Here is a 27,324-nt window from a genome sequence, read left to right as displayed (position 1 = left end):
TTCTTCTATTTCTTTGCACTGCTTATGTAAGAAAACCTTCATATCTCTCCTTGACATTCTTTGGGATTCTGCATTCAGTTGGGTGTATCTTTCCCTTTCTCCTTTCCCTTTTGTTTTCCTTCTTTTGCCAGCAATTTATAAAGCCTCATCACACAGCCATTTTGCTTTCTTGTTCTTCAGAATGTTTTTTTTTTTGTTGTTGCTGCCTCCTGTACAGTATTGCGAACCTCTGTCCATAGTTCTTCAGGCCCTGTATCAACCATATCTAACACCATAAATCTATTCATCACCTCCACTTCATAGTCATAAGGGATGTTAATTAGGTCATACCTATATGGTCTAATTGTTTTCCCTACTTTCTTCAATTTAAGTCTGAATTTTACAATAAGAAGCTCATGATCTGAGCCACAGTCAGCTCCAGGTCTTATCCTAACTAACTGTATAGAGCTTCTCCACCTTTGACCACAAAGTATATAATCAATCTGATTTCTATATTGACCATCTATGATGTCCACGTATAAAGTCACTTTTTGAATTGTTGTAAAGGAGGGTTTATTATGACCAATGAGTTATCTTGACAAAACTCTGTTAGTTTCTTCCTTGCTTCATTTTGTACTCCAAGGCCAAACTTGCCTGTTATTCTAATTATCTTTTGATTTCCTACTTTAGCATTCTAATCCCCTGTGAAGAATGTGACAATTTTTGGGGGGGAAGGGTGTCATTTCTAGAAAACGTAGACAGGTCTTCAACTTTGGCCTCTTCAGTATCAGTTGGGTAGAGCACAGACTTGTATTACTGTGATGCTGAACAGTTGGCCATGAATTTGAACAGATATCATTCAGTCATTTTTGAGATTACATACCAGTACTTTCTTACCCTTTTATTGACTATGAGGGCTACTCCATTTCTTTGCCCACAGTAGTATATGTAGTGACGATCTGAATTAAACTCACCTATTCCCATACATTTAAGTTCACTGACACCCAAAATGTCAATGTTTAATCTTTCCATCTCCTGTTTGACCACATCTAGCTTCTCTTGAGTCACATATCTTACATTCTAGGCTTCTATGCAATATAAATCTTTATAGCATCAGACCTTCCTTTTGTCACCCGATGCATCTGCAGCTAAGCTTCCTCTTATCCGTGGCCCAGTCATTTCATTAGTACCATTACTACTTGTAGTCATTCTCCCCTTTTCCCCAGTAGCATATCGAACACCTTCCAACCTGAGGGACTCATCTTCCGATGTCATCTCTTTTATCATCTTAGTACTGTCCATAGGGTCATGACAAGTTGGACATGACTAAATGATTGAACAACAAATCTCTACAATATTATTTGTTGGATTTGCCCAAGAATTTGGGTTGGTAGTCAATGAGAAAAAAGCCATTTGATGCATAAAGGAGATTATGCAATCCATCAAGAAATATAAGTGTAAAAAATTAAATTGAGAAACACTTGGTATCTTGGTTCAGATCACACTTCCTGTTCTGGATCTCCTTGGAAACGATGCATTATTTGATGCCAGTGAGTCAGATACTCTCTTAAAGAATTCTTGAGCCAAGAATGTGGTCATCTGCTCTGACCAGCTCACCAGCCACCGGAGGAAGCTTTCTGATGAGGAACTGAATTTCCCCTGGGGGGGGGCATTTCATTATTAGGGCCATGGTACTGAAAAAATTTCAGACTACTTTCTGCTTCAGGGACAAACTCTGCTAAAGGCTCTTCTCCCATTTATAGGAAAAGAACATGGAAGGAGTGGAGTACTTGGAGGCATAAGACTTGGGTGGACCTTGTGGCTCTGCTATATATGACCTGTGTGAGTGTGGTCAAGTCCCTTAACCTCTGTACTTCAGTTTCTCATCTGTAAAATGAGGAGGTTGCTCTCAATGGCTTCTAAGCTTCCTTCCAACTCTAGATCCATGCTGCTATGAACATTTTTAGTAATCACTTCTAAGCAATATGGTCATGGAAAAAAAAAACAGCCCTCTGAATGCAAGAGAGAGTCAAATACCTATTTACTTGGGAGATGGCAAAGTGGCTTTGCAAGACCAAGCAACAGTCTGCTCCCCTCCCCCATACATGTTCCATAAATGTTGTTTTCCCTTTCATTTTGTAACTTTGGGTGTAGAACTTTGGCTGGAGAACTTGTATAAAACTGCCCTTACTGATTCCAGCTAATCACATGAGCTAGGTCAGTACCTGGGATGCTTTGGTGATGTTGAAATCCCTGGATGCTTAGGTCTGGCATGATTCAGAAATTTAGGAGGCTTGGGGTCCTGAGATGGTGAGATAATTCCCCTATACCAGTCACTGAGAAGAGCTCATCCTTAAGCGTTTACTCAGTAGTCCCTTAAAAAGGGAGTTACTCTACTCTGGGGTCTTTTTCCTTCCTTGTACTCTTAGCCTGGTAAATGCCTCCCCCCAGGGATGGACCACCCTTTTGCCCCAACAAGAACGGTTGTGTATGGCAGCTAAACCACATGTCTTGTCATATGAGCTGAGTGAGCCTTGAGTGTGGGTTTGGGACTGCTTCTTCAGTGTTTCTTTGCATGATCCCAGGTGGCCAAACACCAGTCTTGAGATAATTGCCAACAAGAAGTAAAAGGAAAGCCAAGGTGCTTGATATATCTTTTGTATGTAGAGAAGAAATACATGCCTTCCTATTCCCACCTTTGAAAGAGACACTCAGCAGGAGGCCAAACTTTAGCTTGAAGCAATTTCCCCTGAGTGCTGGGGGGGTGGTGTTAAGGAGGTAAGGGATGTCTGAAAAGAAGGCTGACCTTCTTCTAGGAAGGTGAGTTCCCTCAAAACTGAGCTCAGGCAGGATCATGTGTGTGGTTCCACAGCAGAGGGGCCCCTGAGCAGAGAAGGAAGAGGGGGCATGTACTCCAACCCCTAGTATCTCGCTGCTATTATACTAGACTTTAATAGTCATAACATCACTTGTGGCCTGCATTTACATGTGAGTAGTCGTTCCATTGGGTCTAGTATTAAATGCTTATTACTGAACAGAAGAGCTCAGCCTCACTATAATAAAAATATGCACATGTGGTCAATTTTGGTTCCACATAAAACAGTCCTTATTATTAACTAGCAAGTGCTTCCGTTAACACACAACTGCATAATGCTTATTGAAAAGTTCTTGATGTGCCTTTGGCTCTACAGATAAAGAAATGGTATTTATCTGAACAATCCCTTATTATTCCAATTTGAGGGCTGTGGTATATTTGGGAGGGGAAATGGGAGGTGGTTCAGACTTTTTAAGCAACAACAACAAAAAAAGGCTTGATCTGTGTGCAGTCTCCTGAAAATGAAGAAAATCCTAGCATCAAATTTTCACTCGGTATACAAGACTGTATTGATAAAAATGAACGCATAGCCACCGCAAGAGCTGAAATACATGGAACGATCTGTCCTAGTGACCTTGAAAGGGTTAATCTAGCTCCCAAAGTCCAGGAAGTTGCTTATACTCCTGGAATGACTTAGGAAAGAGGCCAGAATCAACAACGCTGCACCCAACAAACAGCATGAATGTCAACATGGTTCATACCTTTAAACTGAGGATCTGGCAGCTCTCGGGCGGCCTATTACAGGCGGGGGAATACCAGTCTTGGAACTAGAATAAGAGCCCTCTATCCTAAACCAACATATATGGCAGTGAAGTTTTGACTCCCTTTGTGAATGAAGAAGTAAAAACAAACACCATAACCAACATGAAAATAGCATTCGAGTTTGTAAAGCATTTTTTATACAATGACATATTTTTTTTTTCTCAGAGAACTTTGTTAGATGTTTGTGGTTGACAAGAGGAGAGCATCCTGTGTGGGGGCTGCTTCCTGTCCATCTCCTACACTCCACTGCTGGCCAGCCACATACATTCAGAGTTACCTCATCTTCCCGTTAGTACTGAGAATGACAAATGGCCAGTAAGAATCCAACCACTCAAGTACTTTTTTTTCTTGAATGTCATTTGAAGTGAATGAAGAGGCACAGCTAAAGCCAAGTGGTATCCCCTTTCTTTTCAGGGGAACTTGAAACTGCTCTACTTCCCTTTGGCTTTTCTATACTTAAAAGTGACAGCTCATATGGCAGCTATGTAAGAAAACTTGCCTGAGGGGGGAAGCTCCTACCATCATTTAAGATACTCAATGAATGTTCCTGGGTAAAAGGAGTGGCTTAAAAGTACAACCCATTACAATCATAGACACATACAATTTTAAAGCCAGAAGAGGCCTTAAAGATCATCTAATTCCAAGAAAACATACAACAAACAGGAGACATGGGTCCTGTTCCTGGCCCTAATGCCTACTAGCTGTGTGATATTGAGTGAAAAGTACCTAACCTCACTGGGATTCTATTTCTTCATCTTTCAAATAAAAAGACCAGGCTTGATCATTTCTAAGATTCTTTCCGGATCTAATAGTTTGACTTCAGGATTTTACATATGAGAAAAGTGAAGACTTGGAAGTTAAATCAATTGTCCAAAGTTACACAGTGTTAGCTTTTAACTTTTGTTATAAAGAGCCTTCATACCCAACGTAGTTATGCCAATCAACTTTAGCCTAAATTCTTCATTTCCTACAATAAGGAACAGCTGAGTTTTGTTTTGGTTCTTAACCTGGTTTCCTAATAAGAAGACAAAGTAATACAGTAACTTGGTGAGGTAGGCAAAGTTTCTAAAAACACTGAGCAGAACTTAAAAGCTTTTTTAAAATCAGCTTTCATTGTTTGATTGTCACATCTTCCATAATGAGATAGCAGATAAGAATGTGATTCTAAAAAGAAATTCCTCTAAGAACCTGCTTTAGGGAGTAGGGGAAACTAAGGTGAGATTAAAGGCTCCCATTTACATATAAATAACTACTCAGGTCCTTGAAATAGTTGGCTTTTCAGAAAGTAGGTTAATCATGACTAGCTCCACATATATTTTTAAAGACTCTTCATTTGCTTAGCATTCAGACTGTTAACAATGACATCAGAGAAAATCTTGCAGCAGCTGTTAACCTCCCTGTGTGCAGGTGACCCTGAAGAGCTGAGCTCTGTTCTACAAGGGAAAAGCTTCAGGTAGGATCCTGGGAACATCTGCTCTCCATCACGGCTCAGGATGGAGAGATTCATCACCGATTTGGCTGAAATCCAAAACAGTAGGGCTTACAATGCATCCTAGAGACAGGAAGGAGGCAATGGTGATTCCACAGGGAAGTCAGTCAACAATCATTTATTAAGCACTTACAGTGTGCCAGGCACTGTGCCAAATCCTAGGAATACAAGGAGTTCAACTCATGGAATAATTTGCTCCACAAACTTTTTCTTTACAAATATCGAAAAGGTAAACCCCAATCCAACACGTACGGGTGCTGAGTTTAGGTTTCACTATTCACTCATTTTTTAGCTTCATCATGGACCCACACTGCAATCGCCACTACAAAAAATAAGGAGAAGAGCTCAAAAACAATACAATAAATCATGAGGACTGACAAATGTCTTACACCCCACCCTTGGATCCAGAGGAGTAGATGGTGCATTTAAAAGGTCTCTTATGAAACCGCCTCCACAGTGTGATTACTTGGCATTTGGAAGCCAGTCTGTTCAGTTACAACTCTCTTGGGGTCTTCTCTTTCATACTATGAAAGCTTGTGAAACAGCTTGGAGATAATATAGTTCAAAACCCAATTTTAGAGCTAAGAAAAGATGAAATGACTTGAACAAATCAACTGGGCATTTGCTTCTGAGTGGTAGAAAGACTAGAATCCAGGACTTCTGACCCCCAGTCCAGTGCCCTGCCTGTTATACTGAGATTTCTTCCAGGTACTTTTCTGATCTTGAGTTCTGTAGAATAAAGCCAATGCTGCCATTCTGTTTAGGTGTCCCCACAACAGAGGTGGGCAGTGTCAGAATATAGCCAGGCAGTACTCCTAAGGGAAGACCAACATATAGGGTAACCACAATGGCTTATAAACTCCCTTCAGGGGCCCAAGTACCATAGCCAGAGTCTCTAGAGCCTGAAACTAAACCACCAGACCATCTCACCCACAGCCCTCCAGAAACCCTAAATCAATCCAAAAAGATTCTGAAATTTACCTGTCATCTTTGTTTATCTGGTCTCCAAATCCTACAGTATCAACGATGGTCAGTTTCAGACGTACGTTGCTCTCCTGAAGCTCATAACTCCTGGCTTTTAACCGGACTCCCGGCTCATTGTGAGTGGCTGGGTCACTTTCAAACTTGGTGTTGAATAAAGTATCCATTAATGTTGACTTACCAATGCCCGTCTCACCTGCAGACACAAACGAAATGGAATCAGGTCCCTCCAATACCTCATTAACTTTGCATTTACCTTAATGGGTGGGGAACCGCCCACAAGGCCACATGTGGCCCTCTAGGTCCTCAAGTGTGGCCCTTTGATTGAGTCCAAAATCACAGAACAAATCCCCTTAATAAAAGGATTTGTTCTGTAAAATTTGGACTCGGTCAAAAGGTCGCCCCCAAGCACCTAGAAGGCCACACGTGGCCTCAAGGCTGCAGGTTCCCTACCCCTGCACCTATTAGATTCTTCCTCAGACACTCATATGTTACTATCACACTTTAGAGTCTCAAACAGTAAAGATGACTCTTTCGCTCTGGAGGAACACCAAGTACTTACAAGATGGTCTTTGGACAGTATGTATATTTTGCAGCTCTTGACCACATTTAAGATGATAGGATCGCAGTATTTAGAGCTGGAAAGTGGGGCTTAGCAGATTAAGAGTAAACCCTTCATTTCATAGATGAAGAAAGTCAAACTCAGGTTATATGTCAGAGCCACACTGACCTCCATTTTCCCTGACTCCAAACTTTACCTCCCTCTCCCATGCTCTGCTATACAATACTATGTTTCTGTCACTTTTTAAGACGTATGTGGGGGGAGGGGCAGCTAGGTGGTGCAGTGGATAGAGCTCTGGCTTTGGAGTCAGGAGGACCTGAGTTCAAATGTGACCTCAGACACTTGACACTAGCTGTGTGACCCTGAGCAAGTCACTTAACCCCGACTGCCTTACCAAAAAGCAAAAAAACCCCAAAAAACCCAAAAAAAACAAAGAAGCGTCATATTATATTAAATAAATATTTTCTGACATCATCTAGTGTTGTAAAGAGGAATGGCATTTTTCAGAGCTACAAAATATGTGCAGTCCTTTAAAGGTGAAGATCAATTCAATTAAAAAAGCAGGTGTTTAAAAGCACTTACTAAAGAAATCACTATCCTATACCAGAGGTCACTCTGTACCATTTATAAAGTCCAATGAACTGAGAATGGCTTTCACATTTTAAAATACAATAAAACTTTATTTACAAATGTAGAAATTAGGGGTAGAGCCAAGATAGCAAAGTACAGGCAGCAACCCAAATAAATTCTCCCAACATTCCCCTCCAAACAACTTTAAAATAACTCCTCAAATCAAATTTTGGAATAGCAGAGCTAACAAAAGGTCAAAATGAGACATTTTTCCAGCCTAAGACAACTCAGAAGGATGATAGAAGGGGTCTGTGACAGCGGAGTAGGGAACTGCCTACAGTCCAGTAGCAGAACCAGCAGTGGGCATTGGAGGCAACCATGACAGTAGTGACAGCAGCAGCAGCTTTGGGAGTTCTCTTCCCAGAGATAGTAAGGGAGAGGGGGACCACATAACTAGTCAGAAAGAGATTAGAAGGGACCCTTTGCTGGCACTGGGTGAAGCTGGTGCAGATCAACCACTCTCAGTTATGGGTCACAATTCAAGGGCTGAGAGGAGGACTAGTAAGGCAATTGCAGGAGAACTGGGACGCTTGTTAAGAGTTCCAGGGCCAAGAGGAGTGCTGTTCTTGCAGCTGCAGGGAAGCAAGGGCCTTCTTGGGTAAAGACCAGAGTGCAGACCAAGGGAGCAGTGACCACACCTCTCCCTGAATCACACCACCTTGGAAGCACCAAAAACTTGCAGACCCCCAGAACTAGCTCTGAAAACAGAAGCACAGGGGGGCTGTGAGTCTACCAGCACCTGGGGGAGGGATGGAGGGAATGGACTGAGCCAGAGTGACAGCTGCGGGCTCTGCGGGAGCCATGACAGGGCAGGCTTTTAGAAATTTCTTCCCCTCCTTGACCGAGTTCTGGTTGAAAGGAGTGCAGCTGAGACTGTTACTAAAGGAGGTATTATGCTTCCAGAAAAATCTCAAGGAAAAGTAATACAGGCAAAGGTAGTAGCTGTTGGATCAGAATCTAAAGGAAAGAGTGGAGAAATTCAACCAGTTAGTATGAAAGTTGGAGATAAAGTTCTTCTTCCAGAATATGGTGGAACCAAAGTTGTTATAGAAGACAAGGAGTATTCCTTATTTAGAGATAGTGACATTCTGGGGAAATATGTGAACTGAATTCACTAACAAAGTGGTGTCATGAAAGTTGTGCATTCCACAGAAGTTCTGAAAGCTTTTATTTCATTATGTAAATAATTTCCAGGTCTCTTGTTTTATAATAAATGGATATCTTGTGGCTCTAAAATCCAATTTCTCTGCATCAATATAAACATTTACAAATAAAAAACTTAAAAACAGAAAAAAAACCCAGAAGCATGAAAATGCCTGAAGCTTGGAGTAGTGCCTCCTCACCCCTAGATGAGCAGAGCCCAATTTTAACAAAGTGCAAAGTCAAGAAACAGGCTGAAAAAATAAGCAAACAACAGAAAAAAGAACTTGACCATAAAAAACTACTATAGTGGCAGGGAAAATTAAGACATACACTCAGAAAGAAGACAATAATGTGAAAACAGCTATAAGCAAACCTGAAAGAAAAATACCAATTAGACCCAAGCCCAATAAGAATTCCTAGAAGAGTTAGAAAGAAATAAGAGCAAGTAAGTAGTACAGTGGAAAGCATGCTGGGTCTGGAGTCTGTGAGACCTAAATTGAAATCCCACCTCAGATACTTGCTAGCTGTATGACCCTAAGCAAGTCACTTAACCTAGTTTGCCTCAGTTTCCTCATCTGCAAAATTAGCTGGAGAAGGAAATGGCAAACTATGCTAGTATCTTTGCCAAGAAAACCCCCAAAAGGGTCACAAAAAATCAGAAAGAAGAAAGTGACTAATAACAAAGAATGGTAGAAGAAAAATTGGGAAAAGAAATGAGAACAATGCAAGAAAATTATGAAAAGAGAATTAACAGCTTGGTAAAAGAGGCACATACACAAAAAATACTGAAGAAAATAACAGCTTAAAAAACAGAATTGGCCTAATTGTGAAAGACACTCAAAAAATCCACTGAAGAGAACTCCTTAACAAGCAGAATTGGCCAAATGGAAAAGGAAGTACAAAAAATCACTGAAGAAAATAATTCCTTAAAAATCAGAATTGAGTAAGTGGTAGCTAAGGACTCCATGAGACATCAAAAAAAAAAAACCACAACAAAACAAAGGCAAAAGAATGAAAAAAAATAAGAGAATGTGAAATGTTACCAGAAAAAATAATTGACGTGGAAGATAGATCAAGGAGAAATAATTTTAATTTAAGAATTATTGGACTACCTGAAAGTCATGACAAAATATAGAGCCTAGACATCATATTTCAAAAAAATTATAGAGGAAAACTGCCCTGATACCTTAGGTCCAGAGGGTAAAACAGAAATTGAAAGAATCCATCAATCATCTCCTAAAAGAGATCCCTAAATGAAAACTCCCAGCAATGTTATAGCCAAATTCCACAGCTCCCAGGTCAAGGAGAAAATAATGTAAGCAGTCAGAAAGAAACAATTCAAATATTGTCACAGTCGAGATCACACAAGATTTAGCAGCTTCCACATTAAAGGAGTGGAGGACTTGGAATATGATATTCCAGAAGGCAAAAGAGCTAGAATTACAACCAAGAATCATCTACCCAGCAAAAATAAATATAATCTTTCTGGGGGGGAAAATAGATATTTAATGAAATAGAGGACTTTCAAGTATTCCTGATGAAAAGACCAGAGCTAAATAGAAAATTTGACATTCAAACATAAGACTCAAGAGAAGCATAAAAAAGGTAAACATGAAGAAGTAATCATAAGAGACTCAAAGTTAAACTGTTTACATTCCTATGGGGCAGATGATACATGTAACTCCTAAGAACTTTATCATTATTAGAAGAGTTAGAAGGTGTCTACATAGACAGAGGGCATGAGTATGAATCAATTATGTTGAACGATCTCCCCTTTCCCCGCTCCACCCCTCAAATGAAGGAGTGAGAAAGGGGGCTGTACTGCAAGAATGGAGGAGAGGTAGGATGGGGAAAATTTTCTCACATAAAAGAGGCATGCAAGGAAGAGCTTTTACAGTGGAGGGGGCAATGGAAGTAGGGGGGGAGAGTCAGCCAGTTCTTGGAAGCTCACTCTCATTGGAATTGGTTCAAAGAGGATTGGGTATAGTAACCTATCTAGCTTACCCAATAAGGAAATAGAAGGAGAAAGGGTTAAGAGATATGGCTGGGGGGAAATAATAAAAAGGAGGGTAGATTAAGAGCAGCAGTGATCAGAAACAAAACAGGTTTTTGAGGAGGGTCAGATAGCAAAAGAGAAGGATAAACAGAAGAAAATAGGATGAAGGGAAATACACAGTTAGTTACCATAACTGTGAATGTGAATGGAATGAGCTCACTCATAAAATGGAAGTAGTGAGCAGAATGCATTAGAAATCAGAATCTAACAATATGTTGTTTACAAGAGATATACTTATAGAGCAGAATCTGTTAGGCGTTAGCTTAAGCAAAAAAGGCAGGGATAACAATCAATCTCAGATGAGGCAAAAGCAAAAATAGATCTAATTAAAATAATTAAAGGAGATAATCAAGGAAACTACATTTTGCTAAAAGGTACCATAGACAATGAAGTAAAAGCAAAAATTTTTTACAGCAAGTTTCTCTGATAAAGGTCTCATTTCTCATATATATAGGTAACTGGGTCAAATTTATAAAATAAGATGCATTCCCCAACTGATAGAAAAATGATCAAGGGATATGAATAAGTCAGTTTCAAAAGATGAAATCAAATCTATCTATAGTCATATGAAAAAAATGTTCTAAATAACTATTGCTCTGAGGTACTGCCTCACACCTATCAGAAATTACAAATGCTGGAGGGGATGAGGGCAAATAGGTAGGTACACTAATAAACCGTTGATAGAGTTGTGAACTGGTCCAATTATTCTGGAGAACCGTTTGTAACTATGCTCTAAGGGCTATGTCTTTTGATCCATCAATACCATTACTAAGTCTGTACCCCAAAGAGATCAAAGAAAAAAGGAAAAAGACCTATAAATAAAATATGTGTGTGTGTGTGTGTGTGTGTGTGTGTGTGTGTGTGTGTGTGTTTATAGCAGCTTTTTGTGGTGGCGAAGAATTGGAAATTGAGAGGATGCTCATCCATTGGGGAATGGCTGAACAAATTGCTGCATGATTATGATGAGTACTATTGTGCTATAAGAAATGATGAGGGGGTTGGTTTCAGAAAAAAAAAACCAACCACATGACAAGACCTATATGAACTGATGCAAAGTAAAGTGAGGAGAACCAGGAGGGAGATCATTTTGCACAGTATCAGCAATGTTGTAATGATGATGGTGAAACACTTGGCTACTCTGATTGAGACAATGATCCAAGCAATCTGAAAAGATTAATGATGAAAAAATGCTATCCACCCCCAGAAACAGAATCGATGAAGTCTGAGTGCAAATTGAAGTGGAATTTTCTCATTTTCTTTTTTTTCTCTTTTGTGATATGGCTAATACGGAAATGTCTAGCATGATTTCACATATGTGATTGATATCATTTTCCTTCTCAGGAGGTAGGGAAGCAGTGGGAGGGAAGGAGAGAATTTGGAACTCAACAAAAAGGAAAAGAATGCTAAAATAAATAAATCTACATATTTTTAAGGCAAGTAAGAATCATTCTTAATGCGAGGGCTGGCTGCAGCCTGTTCTCCCCAATAGGACATAGTTTGCCTACCCTTGTTACATGATGGCGGTACAAAGACAAATGACAAATGATAAATAGACTCTACCTTTAAGAAGCTTACATTGTTCTGGACCCCAGTAGTTTTCCATAGTATACACTGTGAGTTGTTCTCCCCATTCCAACTCTTTTGCCCAATCTCCTGACAACCAATAGTGTGTATCTGCACAAGTTTGATGCTGCTGCTGGTAGAAGTAGCAGTAATAATAACAATAATAGCTAGAACTTATATAGCACTTTAAGGTTTGTGAAGTGCTTTACAAATGTTATCTTACTTCCTCACAACAACCCTGGGAGATATTATTATGCCAGTTGTTACATGAGGAAACTGAGGCAGATTAAGTGACTTGTCCAGGTACACATAGTAAATATCTAAAGTTGGATTTGAACTCGGGTCTTCCAAATTCAGGCCCAGTACATTTTGGTACTGGTGCAGAATACAGCAAAGAAGGAGAACAGATGTCCATTTCTCAGTGCTTAGCACAATCCAAGGCACATAGTGAGTGCATAATACATGTTGGTTGCCTTGCCTTGTTGAGTCATCTGACCTGTGTGGGAGGAGCTTGAAACTACAACCTTTGCCTCATTAATTGAGCAACTGAACACAATCTAATGTAACAGGAATTTGTTAAGAGTCCTCTATGTGCAAGCAAGGCGATACGGATGGCATAGTGGAGAGAGAGCTAGCCTTGTTGCCAACAAGAACTGAAAATCCCATCTCTGACACATACTGGCTGTCTTTACTTAACTTCTCAATGCTCTAGGCATATTTCCAGGTCTACAAATTGCAAAGAAGGTGCCAACTTAAATTAAAACGGGAGTTTCCTTGTGTGCAAGTTCCCTTATGCTAATGAAATCCCAGGTCTGATCCCTATTCCTATGCCACCTATATGCAAAGCACAGTAAGTGGTCATGTGATGTCTTGCTTCAACGCAAAGAACCAAATGGTTGTGGATTTAGGGCAATAGACGAAGAAAATGAAGAAATCTTCAAAAAATGGCCCCGAGATTTCTGGAGGTCCTTACTTTCTACAAGAATAAGGACACTGGTGGGTAAGAAAAGGTGTCAGGTAGTTCAATTATGAAACAAAAATCCTAATGAGCACATTAATAACAAAATGAACTCTGAAAACTGCCCAAATAGACTGTTCTTTTGAGGCAAACACATGCCAATGTAGCTCTTCAGGAAATCCTAGTGGGCACGAATAAGCGGTGTAATTATTTTGAGGGGATGACAAAATTTATGGCAAAATGGCATCAGATTGCTTTATTGAAGAAAGAATTTCACTCAATGAAAAATCTCCCAAATGGTTACAATGCCCATGCCACTCATTGTTTTCCATTTTAAATAACCTCAAGTGAAATGGAAGCTAGCAGATCTATTTCTAATCAGACGGTTGACACTGTTAGCCAATTAAATGTGACTAGAACGCATCACCACAGAAGGAGACTCTATCCAAGTCGATGCAATCCTAGGCTGCTACACCAACGGATCTGGATAGCCCTTCCAGTGATTTAGATCACGTGAACCCAACCTAGCCACATCAACATGATTTTGTCCACATGCCCCCCAGAGGAGATACAGAGGCTAAACTTAACATGCTGGGGGCCTCCAGGTCTACGGAAAGCACTAGGATACCCATTGTGCACCTGGGTTGTGTGTTGGTTGTCCCTCAACTTTTGCCTACGTGACTGACAGCCCATCATCTCTTCCATTGTGCTTTTTCCTCCCCAGAAGCAACAGTAGCACCTGCTGCGGCCACAGCCCCGTAGTCTTCCCCTCCCCCAACACATAGCTGGAGACAGGTAGAAACAAACTATCAATGATGGCAACTCCATCATGCCCACAAATCCGCCTAACATAATTGACTTAACCCAATGGCCTTCTTCCTCTAAGAAGGCTAAGGACCGAATTCATCCTCTCATTTCATGAGGGCAATCACTTTTTAAGTCAGTGACCTATGTGGAAACTATTTGAGTCAAAGAATATCAAATTTGTAAAAGGCAAGATAACAGTTTTTTTAAAATGTGGAGAACACAGAAGCATAGCCATTTGCATTCAGATGTAAATGGAGAACAATGAACAATGTGGGCATTGATTGTGATGCGTAAGTGAATCAGTGGGTGGGAAAAACCACTTTGGTTCAGTTTGCCTCTGAATTTCTAAGCTATTTGCACTCTAAGCTATTTCCATCATCTGCATCATTAAATTAGACATGATCACAATTGTGATTTGTTAAAAGGAAACTCAGTATACGATAGCAGTTCTTAGAAAAACAATCTAACTTTTCAGACATTTTTTCAAGGAAAGTTCTCTCTATACCCTAGCAAGCCTTGCACATTTTTGGACCCTCAAATAAAAAAATTTTCTACCTAATCAAGAAGTCTTCAAGGTGTAAGTTCTACTTCAAATAAGCACAAATAATAAAAACAGCATTTCATTGAATTCAGAAAGTAATCGCTTAATATTTTATAGTTATAGTTGTGTAGTATATGTGTATATGGTATATGTAATATACATATGTACTATGCTTAGTATGCTGGTGGCAGTGCAGTAGACAGAGTGCTGTTATGACCCTGGGCAAGTCACTTAACCTCTGTTTGACTCAATTTACTCAACTGTTTTAAAATGGAGCTAATAATATCACCTACCCACAGAGATATAGTGAGGATCAAATGAGATAATATTTCTAAAAGTGCCTAGCCCAGGGCTCGGCACATAGTAAGCGATACAAGTGTTTGTTCCCTTCCCTTCCCTTCCCCCTTACGGTAACAATTTATACAAAGAATCTTTAAGTCTTTGCTAGTTTGTCAAGCGTTTATTATTTATCCAATGCAAACATTGCTGATGGAACTTTGCAATGTTAGTAAATGGAGGTACAGGAGAACAGCTGGCCAGCAGGATCCATTTCCCAGTTCCTATCAGTAAGAGGAACTGTCTAGAAAAGTCACACTGGAAAGAAGGCTTCCTTCCAAACCTGGTTCTTTTCCAGGGCCTTTTTTTACATAGATTCTAAGAAGGAAACCAAGCCCATCTACCATATTATGAATTATCTGGCCTCCAAATAATTCACCTGCAATTCTGCTAAACACAGATGGTGTTTTGGGGATCTAAACTAATCAAACCAGCTGCTTGGAAAGTCTAAAATCCTCCCACATGGTTTTCTAAGTAGACTCCGACTAAATGAACCCCTCTCTTCACATTTTCAACGTCCCACTTCTCTACATCTTCTCCTAACCCCACAGACAACCAAAATGGTTCATGGTTGAAATATGAAAATAATTTTACAAATTCTGATAAAGGCAGATATTTATATTTGCAAAAACTTCTTTCTTTCTCTTGGGTTAAGTTGGAGGATGGTTATGGCAAGTGATACTTTTTAAAGGCACAGAAGGGAATTCAGATAAGCAAGATGGTTTTAAAAGTAAGAAAAGTAGGAAAGCAGGAAAATTTACTATATACTTTCAAATTTACTACATACTTTTAAAAAAACAATATGAAATGGAGATTCATGATTTCCTATAGAATCCTTTTTTTGTATTCTATTGGAACAGCATTGAAACATACTTTTTTGTGTGAATTTAAGTTCAGAATAAAAAAAATTAAAAGACTTAATTGGACCAAACATATGTGTTGTGGTGTTAGGACAAAAGTCAGTGTACAAGGAATCAGAGCCCCAGGAATCATTCTTGAGACCAGTGCCCCACTAAGGCAGATTCAGAGGCCTGGAAGCTGTGCCCTGCTAAATCAATTCTGGATCTTTGCAGAATATCATTTTCATACCATGACTAAGTAAGTTTCCTTTCATTGTTTTAGATGGACCTAGAGTGTCTCAGATTGGCCTGAGGCAGGCCCGGCCTCCTCCTTTACCTGATTTAAACATCTGTATTAGCACTAGTCAAATGAAACCTACTCTCATAACTAGGGACAATGACTTTTGGCATTCTGAAAGCAGGTTAGTTCACGTCATGGGTACAGCCTTGAGGGTTATTTGCTCTGCCTCTCTATCCCACAGGCCTATCTGTACCAAAGTTTCAGGACACCTCATTTTAAATTTAAATCTTTTGTTATATAGAAATTTTGTTATAAAATAATTTCCTAAAATCCTCTAAGAATATTTCAAATGCTTAAATCCAATAGCTATCAACTCTATAACCTAACTCCCATAAGTCCTGCCAGTCAATATCCATTTAAAACTTGAGGTTTAAACATGAGTCAATATAAAAATTATTGGCTTTGCTTCTGATTCTGCTGACTTCACCACCATGAGATAGCTGCCTTCTTACCTGGAACATCCCTCCTCTATGCTGGCCCCCTTTGCCCATTGTCCATTTCCTTCTGGGGGCCTCTATTTCTGCACCTGACCAACCACGCTCCATTCCCTTTCTGACTGTGCCCCTTTCTCTCTGGACCTCACCATTATGCCCAACCCATCCCCCTCCTTCCCAGTTCCTTTTTATGTTTGTGTATGTTTGTTTATGTATGTTTATGCATGTGTATATTTGTTTATGTATGTATGTACGTATGTATGTACGTTTGTTTATGTATGTGTATGTTTGTCTCCCCATCATGAATGGGAGCTCCCCAAGGGCAGCCACTGTCTTTCCTTCGGATTGTCTTGATATACCTACCTAATGCTTAGCACAGAGCCTGGCTTACTACATAGGAAGTGCTTAATAAATGAATTTTGCCTTGGTTTGCTGGCCTTATCAATCAATGGGGAAGTTAAAGAAATGGTTGTATTGTAAATAAATCCAAGCCTATAAGATGAAAAAAATCATCATAAAACAGAGACTGCTTATCTTAAATAAGCGCTATACCAGCCAAGGAGGAATGTTACCCAGCAACACTCTTGTGCAATGCAGCTCTCTCCTGGTCATTGGCTGACCTATTTTTTCCTGCCCTGTGACCTCAGGCCTTTCACCAGGACATAGTTCATTTGAAGGCCTAACTCTATTGGCATGAGCTTTAATGGACTGGGGGCAGAATTAGGAAAAGGAACCCAAAGAGCCCTCAACCTTGACCTGCACTCATCACCTAGCACCATGGCTGTGCTAACAAAGAACTCTGGCTTCTTCTGCATTGAACAGTTACAGTGAGAAAAAGATGGATAGATGAGTGTTGTTAGGTCCACTGCCCTGGCTACTCATCAAATTGAATTGTAAAAAGGCTCTGTGTGTTGAGGAGAAAGTGTGGCCGATGGTTACTTTGGTCATATTTCTCATCACACATTCTCCCATCCAATTCTTCATACATAAAACAACAATAAAAATCTAAGTTGCAAAGTAGATAATGGGTTTCTACTAATGAAGAAACACGGAAGTTTAGATTTTAGCAGCTCACTTCATTGACAGTTACAACTTTGAAAAATTGGCCTTACCTAACTCCCTCATTAGATGCAGAACATGCTAAGTTCTTTGATGGACTGCTCTATGAGTTGCTAAAATAAGCAAAAAAAAAATCACTTGGTGACCAGTCTTCTGGTGATGAAGGTCTGCAAACATAACGAGGCTGGTTCTTAGAAAACAGAGGATATACAGGGACACGCTCTATGCTTTTCCATCTTGTTAGGATTAGCTATACCTGGTTTGTATCCCACCCCTACAAGAAGCTGATGAGACACAGGAGAAGGACTGGCCCTGTTCATCGCTCAATAGACGGTCTCACTTACCAACACAGAGGATGTTAAAGCAGAACCCTTGGGATGTAGACTTGTTGACCAACTGGTCAGGAAGACTGTCAAATCCAACATGACCAGAGAGAGATAAGTTTCGAAGGTCTTCATTCTGAAACACAAAAAAGGAAATCTACAATAAATACTCATATAGATTCATAAAGAAAAGAGGGTAATTCTTTCCATATCCTTCTCTTCTCAGTTCATAGAAAAAAACAGAAAGAAAAAAAAAAGAAAGAAATACCTGGTGCTATGTTGTAGACAAAGAGTCAATAGCCTCCCAGGAAAGCAAGAAGCAAAGAACTCCCTATGAACTGGGAAAATACAATGTGGTAGTGTTCCAAATACAAGGCCTAGAGAGCCTACAATCATCACCAAGATGTTGTTCTCTGAATTTTATGGGATTTTAGAACAACATTGTAATGATCAATATCAATGGCAATATCCCTCCTGGACCATCCAGATCTGTACCTTCCCCGCAGGGCCTGGAATGGCCACTCCCACCACTGGAACCTGTTCATATCCTCATGTTCAAAAAACACTGACGTGTTTTTTTTAAAGAAGAAACTCACTCCTTGTCAGAATTGATTGATAGCTGCTGGCCCTCCTAATTGTGGAGATTCCCAATGCCCGCTGAAGCAACATGAACAGCTGCAAGGAAGACTTAATTGATACCAACTCACACAGCCCTGCTCTCAAAAGCAGTGGCCTCCAAACCTTTTAAATCTAGCAACCTGTTTACAAAAAATTCCACTAGTATGCTAGCATACAGATATGTGGGTGGAATAATACTAACAACAACAATAATACTAACTAGCATTTCTATAGCACTTTAAGTTTTGCAAATTGCTTAATAATCTCATCCTCACAACCACCTTGAGAGGCAGGCATTATTATCATCCCCATTTTACAGATGAGGAAACTGAGGCTAGCTGCTTTGCCCCAAGATCACACTTCAGGTCCAATGCTCTATCCATTGTACCACTCAGCTATTTGACCAATGCAGCTGCTGTTGTGGGTGCTCTCTTTCAAGTCCTCACACAGTAGTGCAAGGTGACTTTTCCCCTATAAGGCCCAAAGGCAAAATTACTGTAAGTTTCCTATGAGAGTCTATTAATTAGTACTTGTTTATTAGACACAGCCTGACCCTATTTCCTCCACTCTAGGGCTGGAAACTGTCAATTAACTTTTACCAAGCATCTATTCCATGCAGGATTTGAGGCAGGGTATGTAGCAGAGCAGATGAACAGCAGGGAAGAAATGAGTTCAAGTCTTGGGGGTATGAGTTTGAGCAAATCACTCAACCTTTCAACACCCCCAAATAACTCTCCGAGGCTAGAAGTAGTATGACAGTTTTTTTCTGGATGGGGTGAAGGAGTTCTTTATAGAATTGCTTATACCAAGAAAATCACAGGTCTGGGCCAAAAATAAAATAAAAATAAAAATAAAGGGCAAGACACTGTGCTGAGAATGAAATACGAAGACATGAAAATACCTGCCCTCAAGGTGCTTACATTCTATAAGAAGAATATGTATTTGTAGAAAAATATAATAATCTTCTCGTGTTCCCCCCCAACAGCACAATATTCAGCATATATCAGGCACAAAGAAATATTGTTTAATGAAAGGAACCTGACTTATACCACTTAAAGATCTGTGCAGAGATTGGTACTACTACACACAGATGGCCTGCCACTTCTGGAGGTCTCTGAGGTATAGATTTTCAGCTATAAAGCCTGGTGTCCATGATAGCTATCAGTATTGCTAGCAGCATTCAGCACAGCGCTCTGACACATAGATGTTTAATAAATGTTTATTGACCGACTGACCATTTGCAATAGGTTTGGGGTTCCTGTCATTTTCTGCCAGGTTCCCCCTGTCCTAAGAGCTAATCCTGTTACCCCCCCCCACCCCCTGCCCCCGGCAATGTGTCAAAGTACATTTGTTTTTGGAGGACTAAAGTTTGGATGGAAGAGTGAAGCTGAGAGCTACATATTTTTGGCTACTTTTTTTTTTAAACTGGGGAGAAAACCTATTGATTAATCTTTTTTGTTGTTATCCTCTTCTACAAAGAAGGTTGATTTTATCAACCTGTTTGTATGTGGAGTACAGATAAGTAAAAGTGATCTATGCACCTCTACTAGGCAGGGATTGCAATAGGCCCATTTTATGAATGGTACTCCCTAATGTTCTATGATTCTATGAATAAACTGAAAAGGAACACATCATATGAAAACACATGGGCAGCGGGAGTCCTCCTGGTGCCCTTCATCTTTGCAGAGTCAGGGTCAATGGGACAGAACACATCAAAGCCTGCCAAAAGTCAATGGGAGATGCAAAAGCAGGGCAATTTCCACCGAACTGAATTGGCATCAAACCCGGCCTCATGGGCACGCCCTGTGAGAATGCTATTATTGTTCTTTGCCCCACAGCAGCCAAAGTCCTCAAACAGATGACTTCCTCTCCACCTACTTCTGATGACCCCCACCCTCTCCCTCCTTAGGTACCTCAAGTGCCTACGCAGCAGGTAATTTTAGACTACTTAGCATGCTGTCCAAGACACGGGGCAGAGGGTTTGAGCCAGATCCATTCCTGCATCCATCAGGCCTCTACAGTAGTTGTTTTATATCAGTCCTGAATAAGCAATCATGCGAATCATTATTTCTGCCACATCATCGACTTGAAAATGTATTCTCACATAAAATCAGAGTTGGCAGGGAAGACTGCCATCCGTGTATCCCCTCCCTCTCCTACATTCACCAACCCCCTTTGCCATTCCCTAAAGGAAAGGGGGGTTCATTACTCTAGATTCTGAACCATTCTATTTTTAGATAGCCCCAATCCACCTATTCTGGGGGGCAGGGAGGGAAGACAAGAAGAGTTAGTCATTACAATGTTGCACAAATTCCCATCTCAGAACCCGATGCTCAGTATTTCATATCCATGTTGTTTCCAAAATAAGAGAACTCGCCCACACACCCACTAAGTATTTTTAAATCCACTGAAAACCACAGACAAAATGAAGGGCTACAGAATGATTCGGGCTTTGACAAAGGAATAGCTACTAGTCTTTTGCCTTTTTTTTTTCAATTTGAAAAAGTCTAGGGTTATAAGCCTGGGGTGGGGGTGAGGGTGGGGGGAAGGCTGGTATAATGGTGACTCTAGTATTCTTTCATTTATTTCACTGGGAGAATGAAGAAGGGAGGCTACCTCCTCCTCCATGCTTCTAACAAAGCCAGCTCCTACAATTTGCTGCCTCTGCCCTCGGGGTTTGGTGCCCCTGGGGTTCAGGGCTCCTTTTCTTTGTGAGTCCCAAACGATCTCTCCTAAAGAGCCATCATGGACACAAAACATTCTCTTGGCAACTCTTCCTGAGTACAGCAGAAACTGGACTGTTATAGGTGATGAAGATAAGTGACAAATTGTAAATATATTGATAATCACAGGCCCTAAAGCTGGACAATCTTGCTTATGTTCTTTTATTGAGAGTCCTCTGATCAGATGCCTGTTTACCTAGCTGAAGCCAGCCTGTTCCTCTTCCAGTATCACATTCTACCTCCAATTTTACTCTACTCTCAATCCAATTTTTTTTCTGGATACTTGGGCTCATTTATTCATTAACAAATAGCCCGTTATTTGACAATTTTGTTTCCGTTCTTTATGTACAGACTTCAGCAAAGAAATAGTCTGTTATTTTACATATCTGTGTGTATGGACTCTAGCAAAGATAGCACAGACTCAAGTAAGAATGGTATCATTCAAAGGCCTAGGAGGGAATGCAACAGTAAGGCCATACAACTCCCAATATTCCCTTGGAGAAACATAGGCAAGATGGAGATGGGGTGATCCTGGCATAATCACAGCTGATTCACCAAAGACACCGAAGTACTAACCCTGTAATAATAGACAAAGCATGGGATTTGGAAGGCAGAAGCCTTTGAAGAGAGGGAGAGAGATGGAGACAGAGACAGACAGAGAGAGACAGAGACAGGCAGAGAAAGAGACAGAGACAGGCAGAGAAAGAGACAGAGACAAAGACACACACACACACATACACACAGAGAGACCCAGCTTTCTCACAAATTTGCTCCCTTACTTTGAACAAATTATTTAACTACTCTCGAACTTAAGATTCTTCATTTGTAAAATTAGGAAGTTGGATGAAACCATTTTTAAGGTTCCTTCTAGATTTAACTTTGTAATTCTATGCTTCCCTGTCTACTCTTTCCTTTCTCTTTGCTTTTAAAATTCCTAACCATCCTTTGAAATCCAACTAAATGCCACATCTTTCTCCAGGAATCACTTTTCTCTTCAAACCTCAGGTAGCTCTTTGTTTTAAACCTCTCTACTGAATTTATGGAAAATCATGTGTTATATTACTTAAACTGATATCATCTCTCCTTGCTAAATCACATATTAAGATTGGCAAAGAAGCTGGGGATGTCTAATCTGAAGAGAAGATGCAGGGAGGACAAAAAGTGACTGTCAAGTGGAGAAGGGATGATTGGTTCTGTCTGGGACCAGAGGACAGAACTAGAGGCAATGGGTAGACATCGCAAAGAGGAGAATTTGGTTTGATGATAGAAGACATTTCCTAGCCATCAGAACTATGCACAAGTGGAATGGGCTGCCCTAGGATAGTGAAGGTTTCCTCATGCTTGAGGTGTCCAGAAAGAGGCCAGATGACCACCACTGGGGATCCATTTTGTTTTGGTTTGGTTTTTTGGTGAGGCAATTGGGTTAAGTGACTTGCCCAGGGTCACACAGCTATTAAGTGCCATGTGTTGGTGTGAGGCTGGATTTGAACTCAGGTCCTCCTGACTTCAGGGCCGGTGCTCTATCCACTGTGCCACCTAGCTGCCCCTTAGGGATCCATTTTGGATATGAGTTATATTGGATGGTCACAGAGGGCCCTTTCAACTCTGCAATGCTCTGATTCTGCTTTCTCTCAGGGGATTAAAAACAAACAAACAAAAACCAACTCCCTACATCACATCTCCCACCAAGCCTCTAGCAGAGTGCTCAGCACACGCTGGAACAAAGACTTTGGGAGGGGAATGGTATGAAATTCGGTTGGAGCCACATTATGGAAGGCCTTGAATTTCCTGTCTGGCCAATGAGTCTGTATTTCATCCCAGCTGCAAAAGGAAGGCATAGAAGATGTTAAGGGAGGGTGGTGACAAGGCGAGAACTTTGCCTTAGGAAGATTATTTTGGAAGCTTGTTTGGTTAGAAAGGAGAGACTGGAAGCAGAAGCACCAATTAGGAAATGATTTCAATATTGCAGGAGATTATTGTGATACTGATGAAGGCCTCAACCTAAATAAAAACACAAGAATTGCATTACAGTGAGGTTCCAGGGTATGGTACCTGGTTCTACCATTTGGTATAGGGGATAATAGGTAGACATAGAAGAGGAAGGTAATTTTCTGTGTTCCTTCCTTTTTGGAGAAGATTTTGCCCTTTATTCAGGACCATGCTTAGAAGGAATAAAGAAGAAATGGTAGTTGGAGTGACACAACCCAATTTAACTCCATAAACTCAAGTTCAAAAACATTGAGAACTCAACTCAATCTAACACAGAAAAAATCTAGTAAGCACTACTTGGGGCCTGGGAGATAATACAGACGAAAACAGACAAACAAAAACCTAGACGTTGCCTTCAGAGGAATCTAAATTCCATTAGGTGCAAAACACTGCTACGCTCAAGAAATATTAGCAGTGAAACTTAAATGTTTGGTTTGGTTTACCCCTATCCAATCATCATGATGCTTAAGGGTTATTCATTGGATAATTTATTAAATTCCTAATACATGAAAAACATTGGGAAAGAGACAGATATAAGAGGAGATCAATGCTCAAGTAGCTTACAGTCCAATAAGGGGAAAGACGTAGACAATTAACTGTAACACACACACACACACACACACACACACACACACACACGCATGCACAAAAGGTGTGTGTGTGGGAGGGCTAGAGGTAAAATGTTGCATACGATTGCAGGTAAGGTCACTGTACTAGTATTACTTTAACTATTTTACATTGTTACATTGTTTAATTTAATTTTGCAAGCTTCACTATTTTATACTGTACCATTGTTTTCTAACTTTTTAAAAACTTACCTAGTTTACATTTACATTGTTACAAGACCTCTAATAAAAACAATCGCTACATGGGGGAGTAATCTGTGAATGTATTTAGTTCTTACCAGACCTCTAATTCAGGAGGAGCAGTCTACGTTTGTAATGTCAAAACAAAACAAGATTGTTTTGTAAAATTTGGATTCACTCAAAATGCCACACTTAAGGATTTAGAAGGCCACATGTGGCCACGAGGCCGCAGGTTTCTCACCCCCACTTAGAGCAATTCATAAGTCTACCATAAGTATAATGGAATTCCTGTATTCCTGCTTCCCCTTCAATAATTGTAATTTCTTTCTTTTTTTGGTGATCTTGCCAATCTGATGATGGTCCTGCATTTTCAACTCAGTGTTACTATTTCTGATTTTTTTCGTGTGAAATTTTCTGATATTTTTTGGGTTAACAAGATATTGGCAAAATAATGCTTCTATAACTATCAAGTAAAACATGGAAAATCAGTATTGTAAATAAATCAGGCACACTAGGAAGGAAAAGACAGAACCAAGGTGTGGGTATGATTAATCATCCCTTTCTTGAATTTCCTCACATGAGTGGGAATTTATAGTATTTGTCTATTAATCCTGAGAACAGGTCATACATTTCAGTGTACAGTAGAAACATATGTTTTGTGACCTCAGATTTCAGCATGTTTTGTTCAGGGCAGAACTTTCCCTTTGGAGGAAAGTGATGATTAAGAAACACTCCAAAACATTAAAATGGTAACTCTTTTTAAATGAAGCTTTATTTAAATAGCACAATGCCCCCCTCCCCCACCCTTCCACTTCATATGGTTCTATCTCCCTTTTCTGTTTCCTCCATTAACATCTCTTCTTCCTCCTGTTCCTTAGATTTGGATGTCCTCCAAGGCTCACTTCCTCCTATTCTTTTCTTGACATTCTTCCCTCTTAATGATCTCAACTATCCCAATTCACCTCTATGCACATGTCTCAAATCGATATATTTCCAGCTCCCAACTTCAGATCAGACAACTAGTTATATATTTCCAAGTGTGTCTGTAGGATATTACAACTGATGTCTAACTGGAAAAAATTAAATTTATTTAATACTGAATTAATCACCTCATACCCTGCCCCCCCCAATCTGTTCTTAACTTCTCTACTTCCATTTTTTATGCCATCTATCCTCCATTTATTCTTGGCAATGTGGAGTGTAAGGAAAAAGAAAGCATCAAGAATGGAACAACAGGGTGTGTGTGTGTGTGTGTGTGTGTGTGTGTGTGTGTGTTCCTGTGTCTGCATGGATAAACTTCTTAATGCCAGATCTCTCCTTCAACAATTCTGAAGATGTCCACTGCCTGAGGCACAGAAGAAGGCAGGGCTCACACGTTAGCCAATATTCTGGGGCTTCTAGTATCTGATTGCAACCTCTGTTCCCAGCAGCATTCTTGCATTTCCCCTCTTTACAAAATCTATTTATTTCATCCCAACCTCCCCAGTCTCCATGCATTTGCTCACGCCCTATCCCATCCCTCGAATGTCCTCCCTGGCACACCATTTACACCTACTGACATTCCTTTCTTTCAAGGTTCTATTCACCCTTCATCTCTCTGAAGCCTTCTCTGACACCCCACTCTCTACAACTTCAAGTGATCTTTCCCTCCTTAAATTTCTCGTAGTTATGTTGTATGGATTCTCCTTAACACTTATTTCCTAACTTGAATGATTATAGTTGTTTATATGTTGAAACTTTATCACATGGTAGAGTGTTGGACCAGGAGTCAGGAAGACCTGAGTTCAAATCTGGCCTCTGACACTTACTGTGTGACCCTGGGCAAGTCACCTAACCTCTTTATGCCTCAGTTTCCACATTTGTAAAGTAGGGATGATAATAACACCTATCTCCCAGGGTTGTTGTGAGGATAAAATGAAACAATGGTTGTAAAGCACTTTACAAACCTTAAGGTACTATATAAAAGCCACTATGATTGTTGCTATTATTGATACTAGATTGCCAGCTCCTTAAAGTCCAGGACTGGGTACGACTTCATATTAATATCTCTTAGAACATACGTACACAATAGAAGCTTAATAAATGTTTCTTGAATGATCTTTTCCCTCCATGCTTTGTCTCAAATCCATTAACTGATTACTTAAAGTCCTGCTTCAGTTGCAAAGATGCAACACATATACACATGTGGAAAAGAGACAGGGGAAATGAGAGAGTGTGGGCAGAATCTAGTGCCATATCCTCATTCTCCCATCACAGTCTCGATGCAGCCACTTTATTCAATGCCTAGGACTGACATGTCCCCAAACGAAAGGTTGCCTTCTGAAAGATGTATTCTGTAAGTACCGATTCACATCAAATTGTATTTTGGAGAGTTATTTTAATCAGCTCCACATGCCCTGTTAAGAGGCTGGGGATGGGACAGAAGGTGTTGTATTTATTTCAGTCCAAGGATGGGGAGGAAGGCTGATATATTAAAATATTGAACAAAACCACAAATGTGATGCAAATGCTAGGAGTTTTCAAGGTCACACATTTCAAGGGTAACCACAATAAAAATACAACTTCTGAATCACTTCATTACTACCAAGGACCACATTTGCTGTTCTGCTGTCATCTATGTAACAAATCCTCACACTAAACTACAGCTAGGAAGTCCCCAAGGATATACCTTCTCACAGGAAGTAAACCAGAGAGAAAAGATTCAGGAACAGTAGGAAAGGCAAGGGGAAAGAAGGAGAAAGTCATGAAGTTTAGTACTGAAGCTGGATACATAAGAATTCATAGGGACTAGCTGGGAGTTGGTGAGATCAATCAATTTCAAGGCCACAAAGAATTGTTTTAACTGTCAAAAAACCCCCCACAAAGATTTGGCCTTGGAAAACCAAGTCAACCAACCGACAATAATAGTATTATGTATTTAGAGCTGGAAAGTCTTCAAGTCAAGCCCCTCTGAGATCCTGAAGGCCATCTAGGCAGTAACTGAGCCAGGATTTAAGACGAAGTCATCGGATCTCAAGTTCAGCATCCTTTTCATTGTGTTCCACTGACTCCACAACAATTTAAAAAAAAACCCACTTTGTTGCCATTACACAACTAACTCAATAGTATACATTTAGGGAACAGAGCTTCCCCCTATCCCCCTGTCCTATATGCTGTGGACTCCCTTGCCAGTAGTTAGCAGATCTCCTCTTTTACTTTCCCCATTTCTGGGACACTGAATCTCAGATGAGTACGTGAAGAGCACACTCTCCCCTCTCTAATCTCTGCTGCCTGCTCTCTCCTTCCTATGTATCTCAACCATACCTCCCTCCACCCTGTAATGTCCAATTCCACACGTACCCACACTTTCCACTATGCCCTTTGGGACTTGACCCCTCCATCTTCTCCAGCAGATTACCCGCTCTGTTACTCTCCTTTTTGTCTCATCCTCCACTGCTGTCTACAAAATCCCCATGCTCCTTGATCCTTTAAAAAACAATAAAACCTCTCACTAGATCCCCTATATCTCTCTTCCCTTTCTCAGCCAAATACTCATAAAAAGGTTATTTAC

At 40.3% G+C, this 27,324-nt stretch overlaps 1 protein-coding gene and 1 pseudogene across 3 annotated transcripts in view; one reads left to right on the top strand and one right to left on the bottom strand.

Moving 5' to 3' along the window:
• The window catches only part of SEPTIN11 (septin 11), a 132,440-nt gene that overhangs the window by 38,129 nt on the left and 66,987 nt on the right, over nucleotides 1–27,324 (bottom strand). For all 3 annotated transcript variants that reach the window (XR_013484096.1, XM_020988380.2, XM_020988379.2), the window contains exons 2-3: nucleotides 17,660–17,774; nucleotides 6,087–6,282 (exon numbers count right to left, since the gene is read on the bottom strand). Coding sequence is in view for 2 of the 3 variants with exons in the window: in XM_020988380.2 (XP_020844039.1) it covers nucleotides 6,087–6,282; nucleotides 17,660–17,774 (311 nt within the window). In the remaining variant the exon portion in view is untranslated. The remainder of the gene's footprint in view (nucleotides 1–6,086; nucleotides 6,283–17,659; nucleotides 17,775–27,324) is intronic.
• LOC110209845 (10 kDa heat shock protein, mitochondrial pseudogene) lies at nucleotides 7,597–8,387 on the top strand (annotated as a pseudogene).

The sequence above is a fragment of the Phascolarctos cinereus genome, unplaced genomic scaffold (genome assembly GCF_003287225.1).
Source record: "Phascolarctos cinereus isolate Bilbo 61053 unplaced genomic scaffold, phaCin_HiC Scaffold_9;HRSCAF=440, whole genome shotgun sequence".
Lineage (NCBI taxonomy): Eukaryota > Metazoa > Chordata > Mammalia > Diprotodontia > Phascolarctidae > Phascolarctos > Phascolarctos cinereus.
Note: the sequence above shows the minus strand (reverse complement) of the source record. Positions and strands in the feature narration are given on the sequence as shown.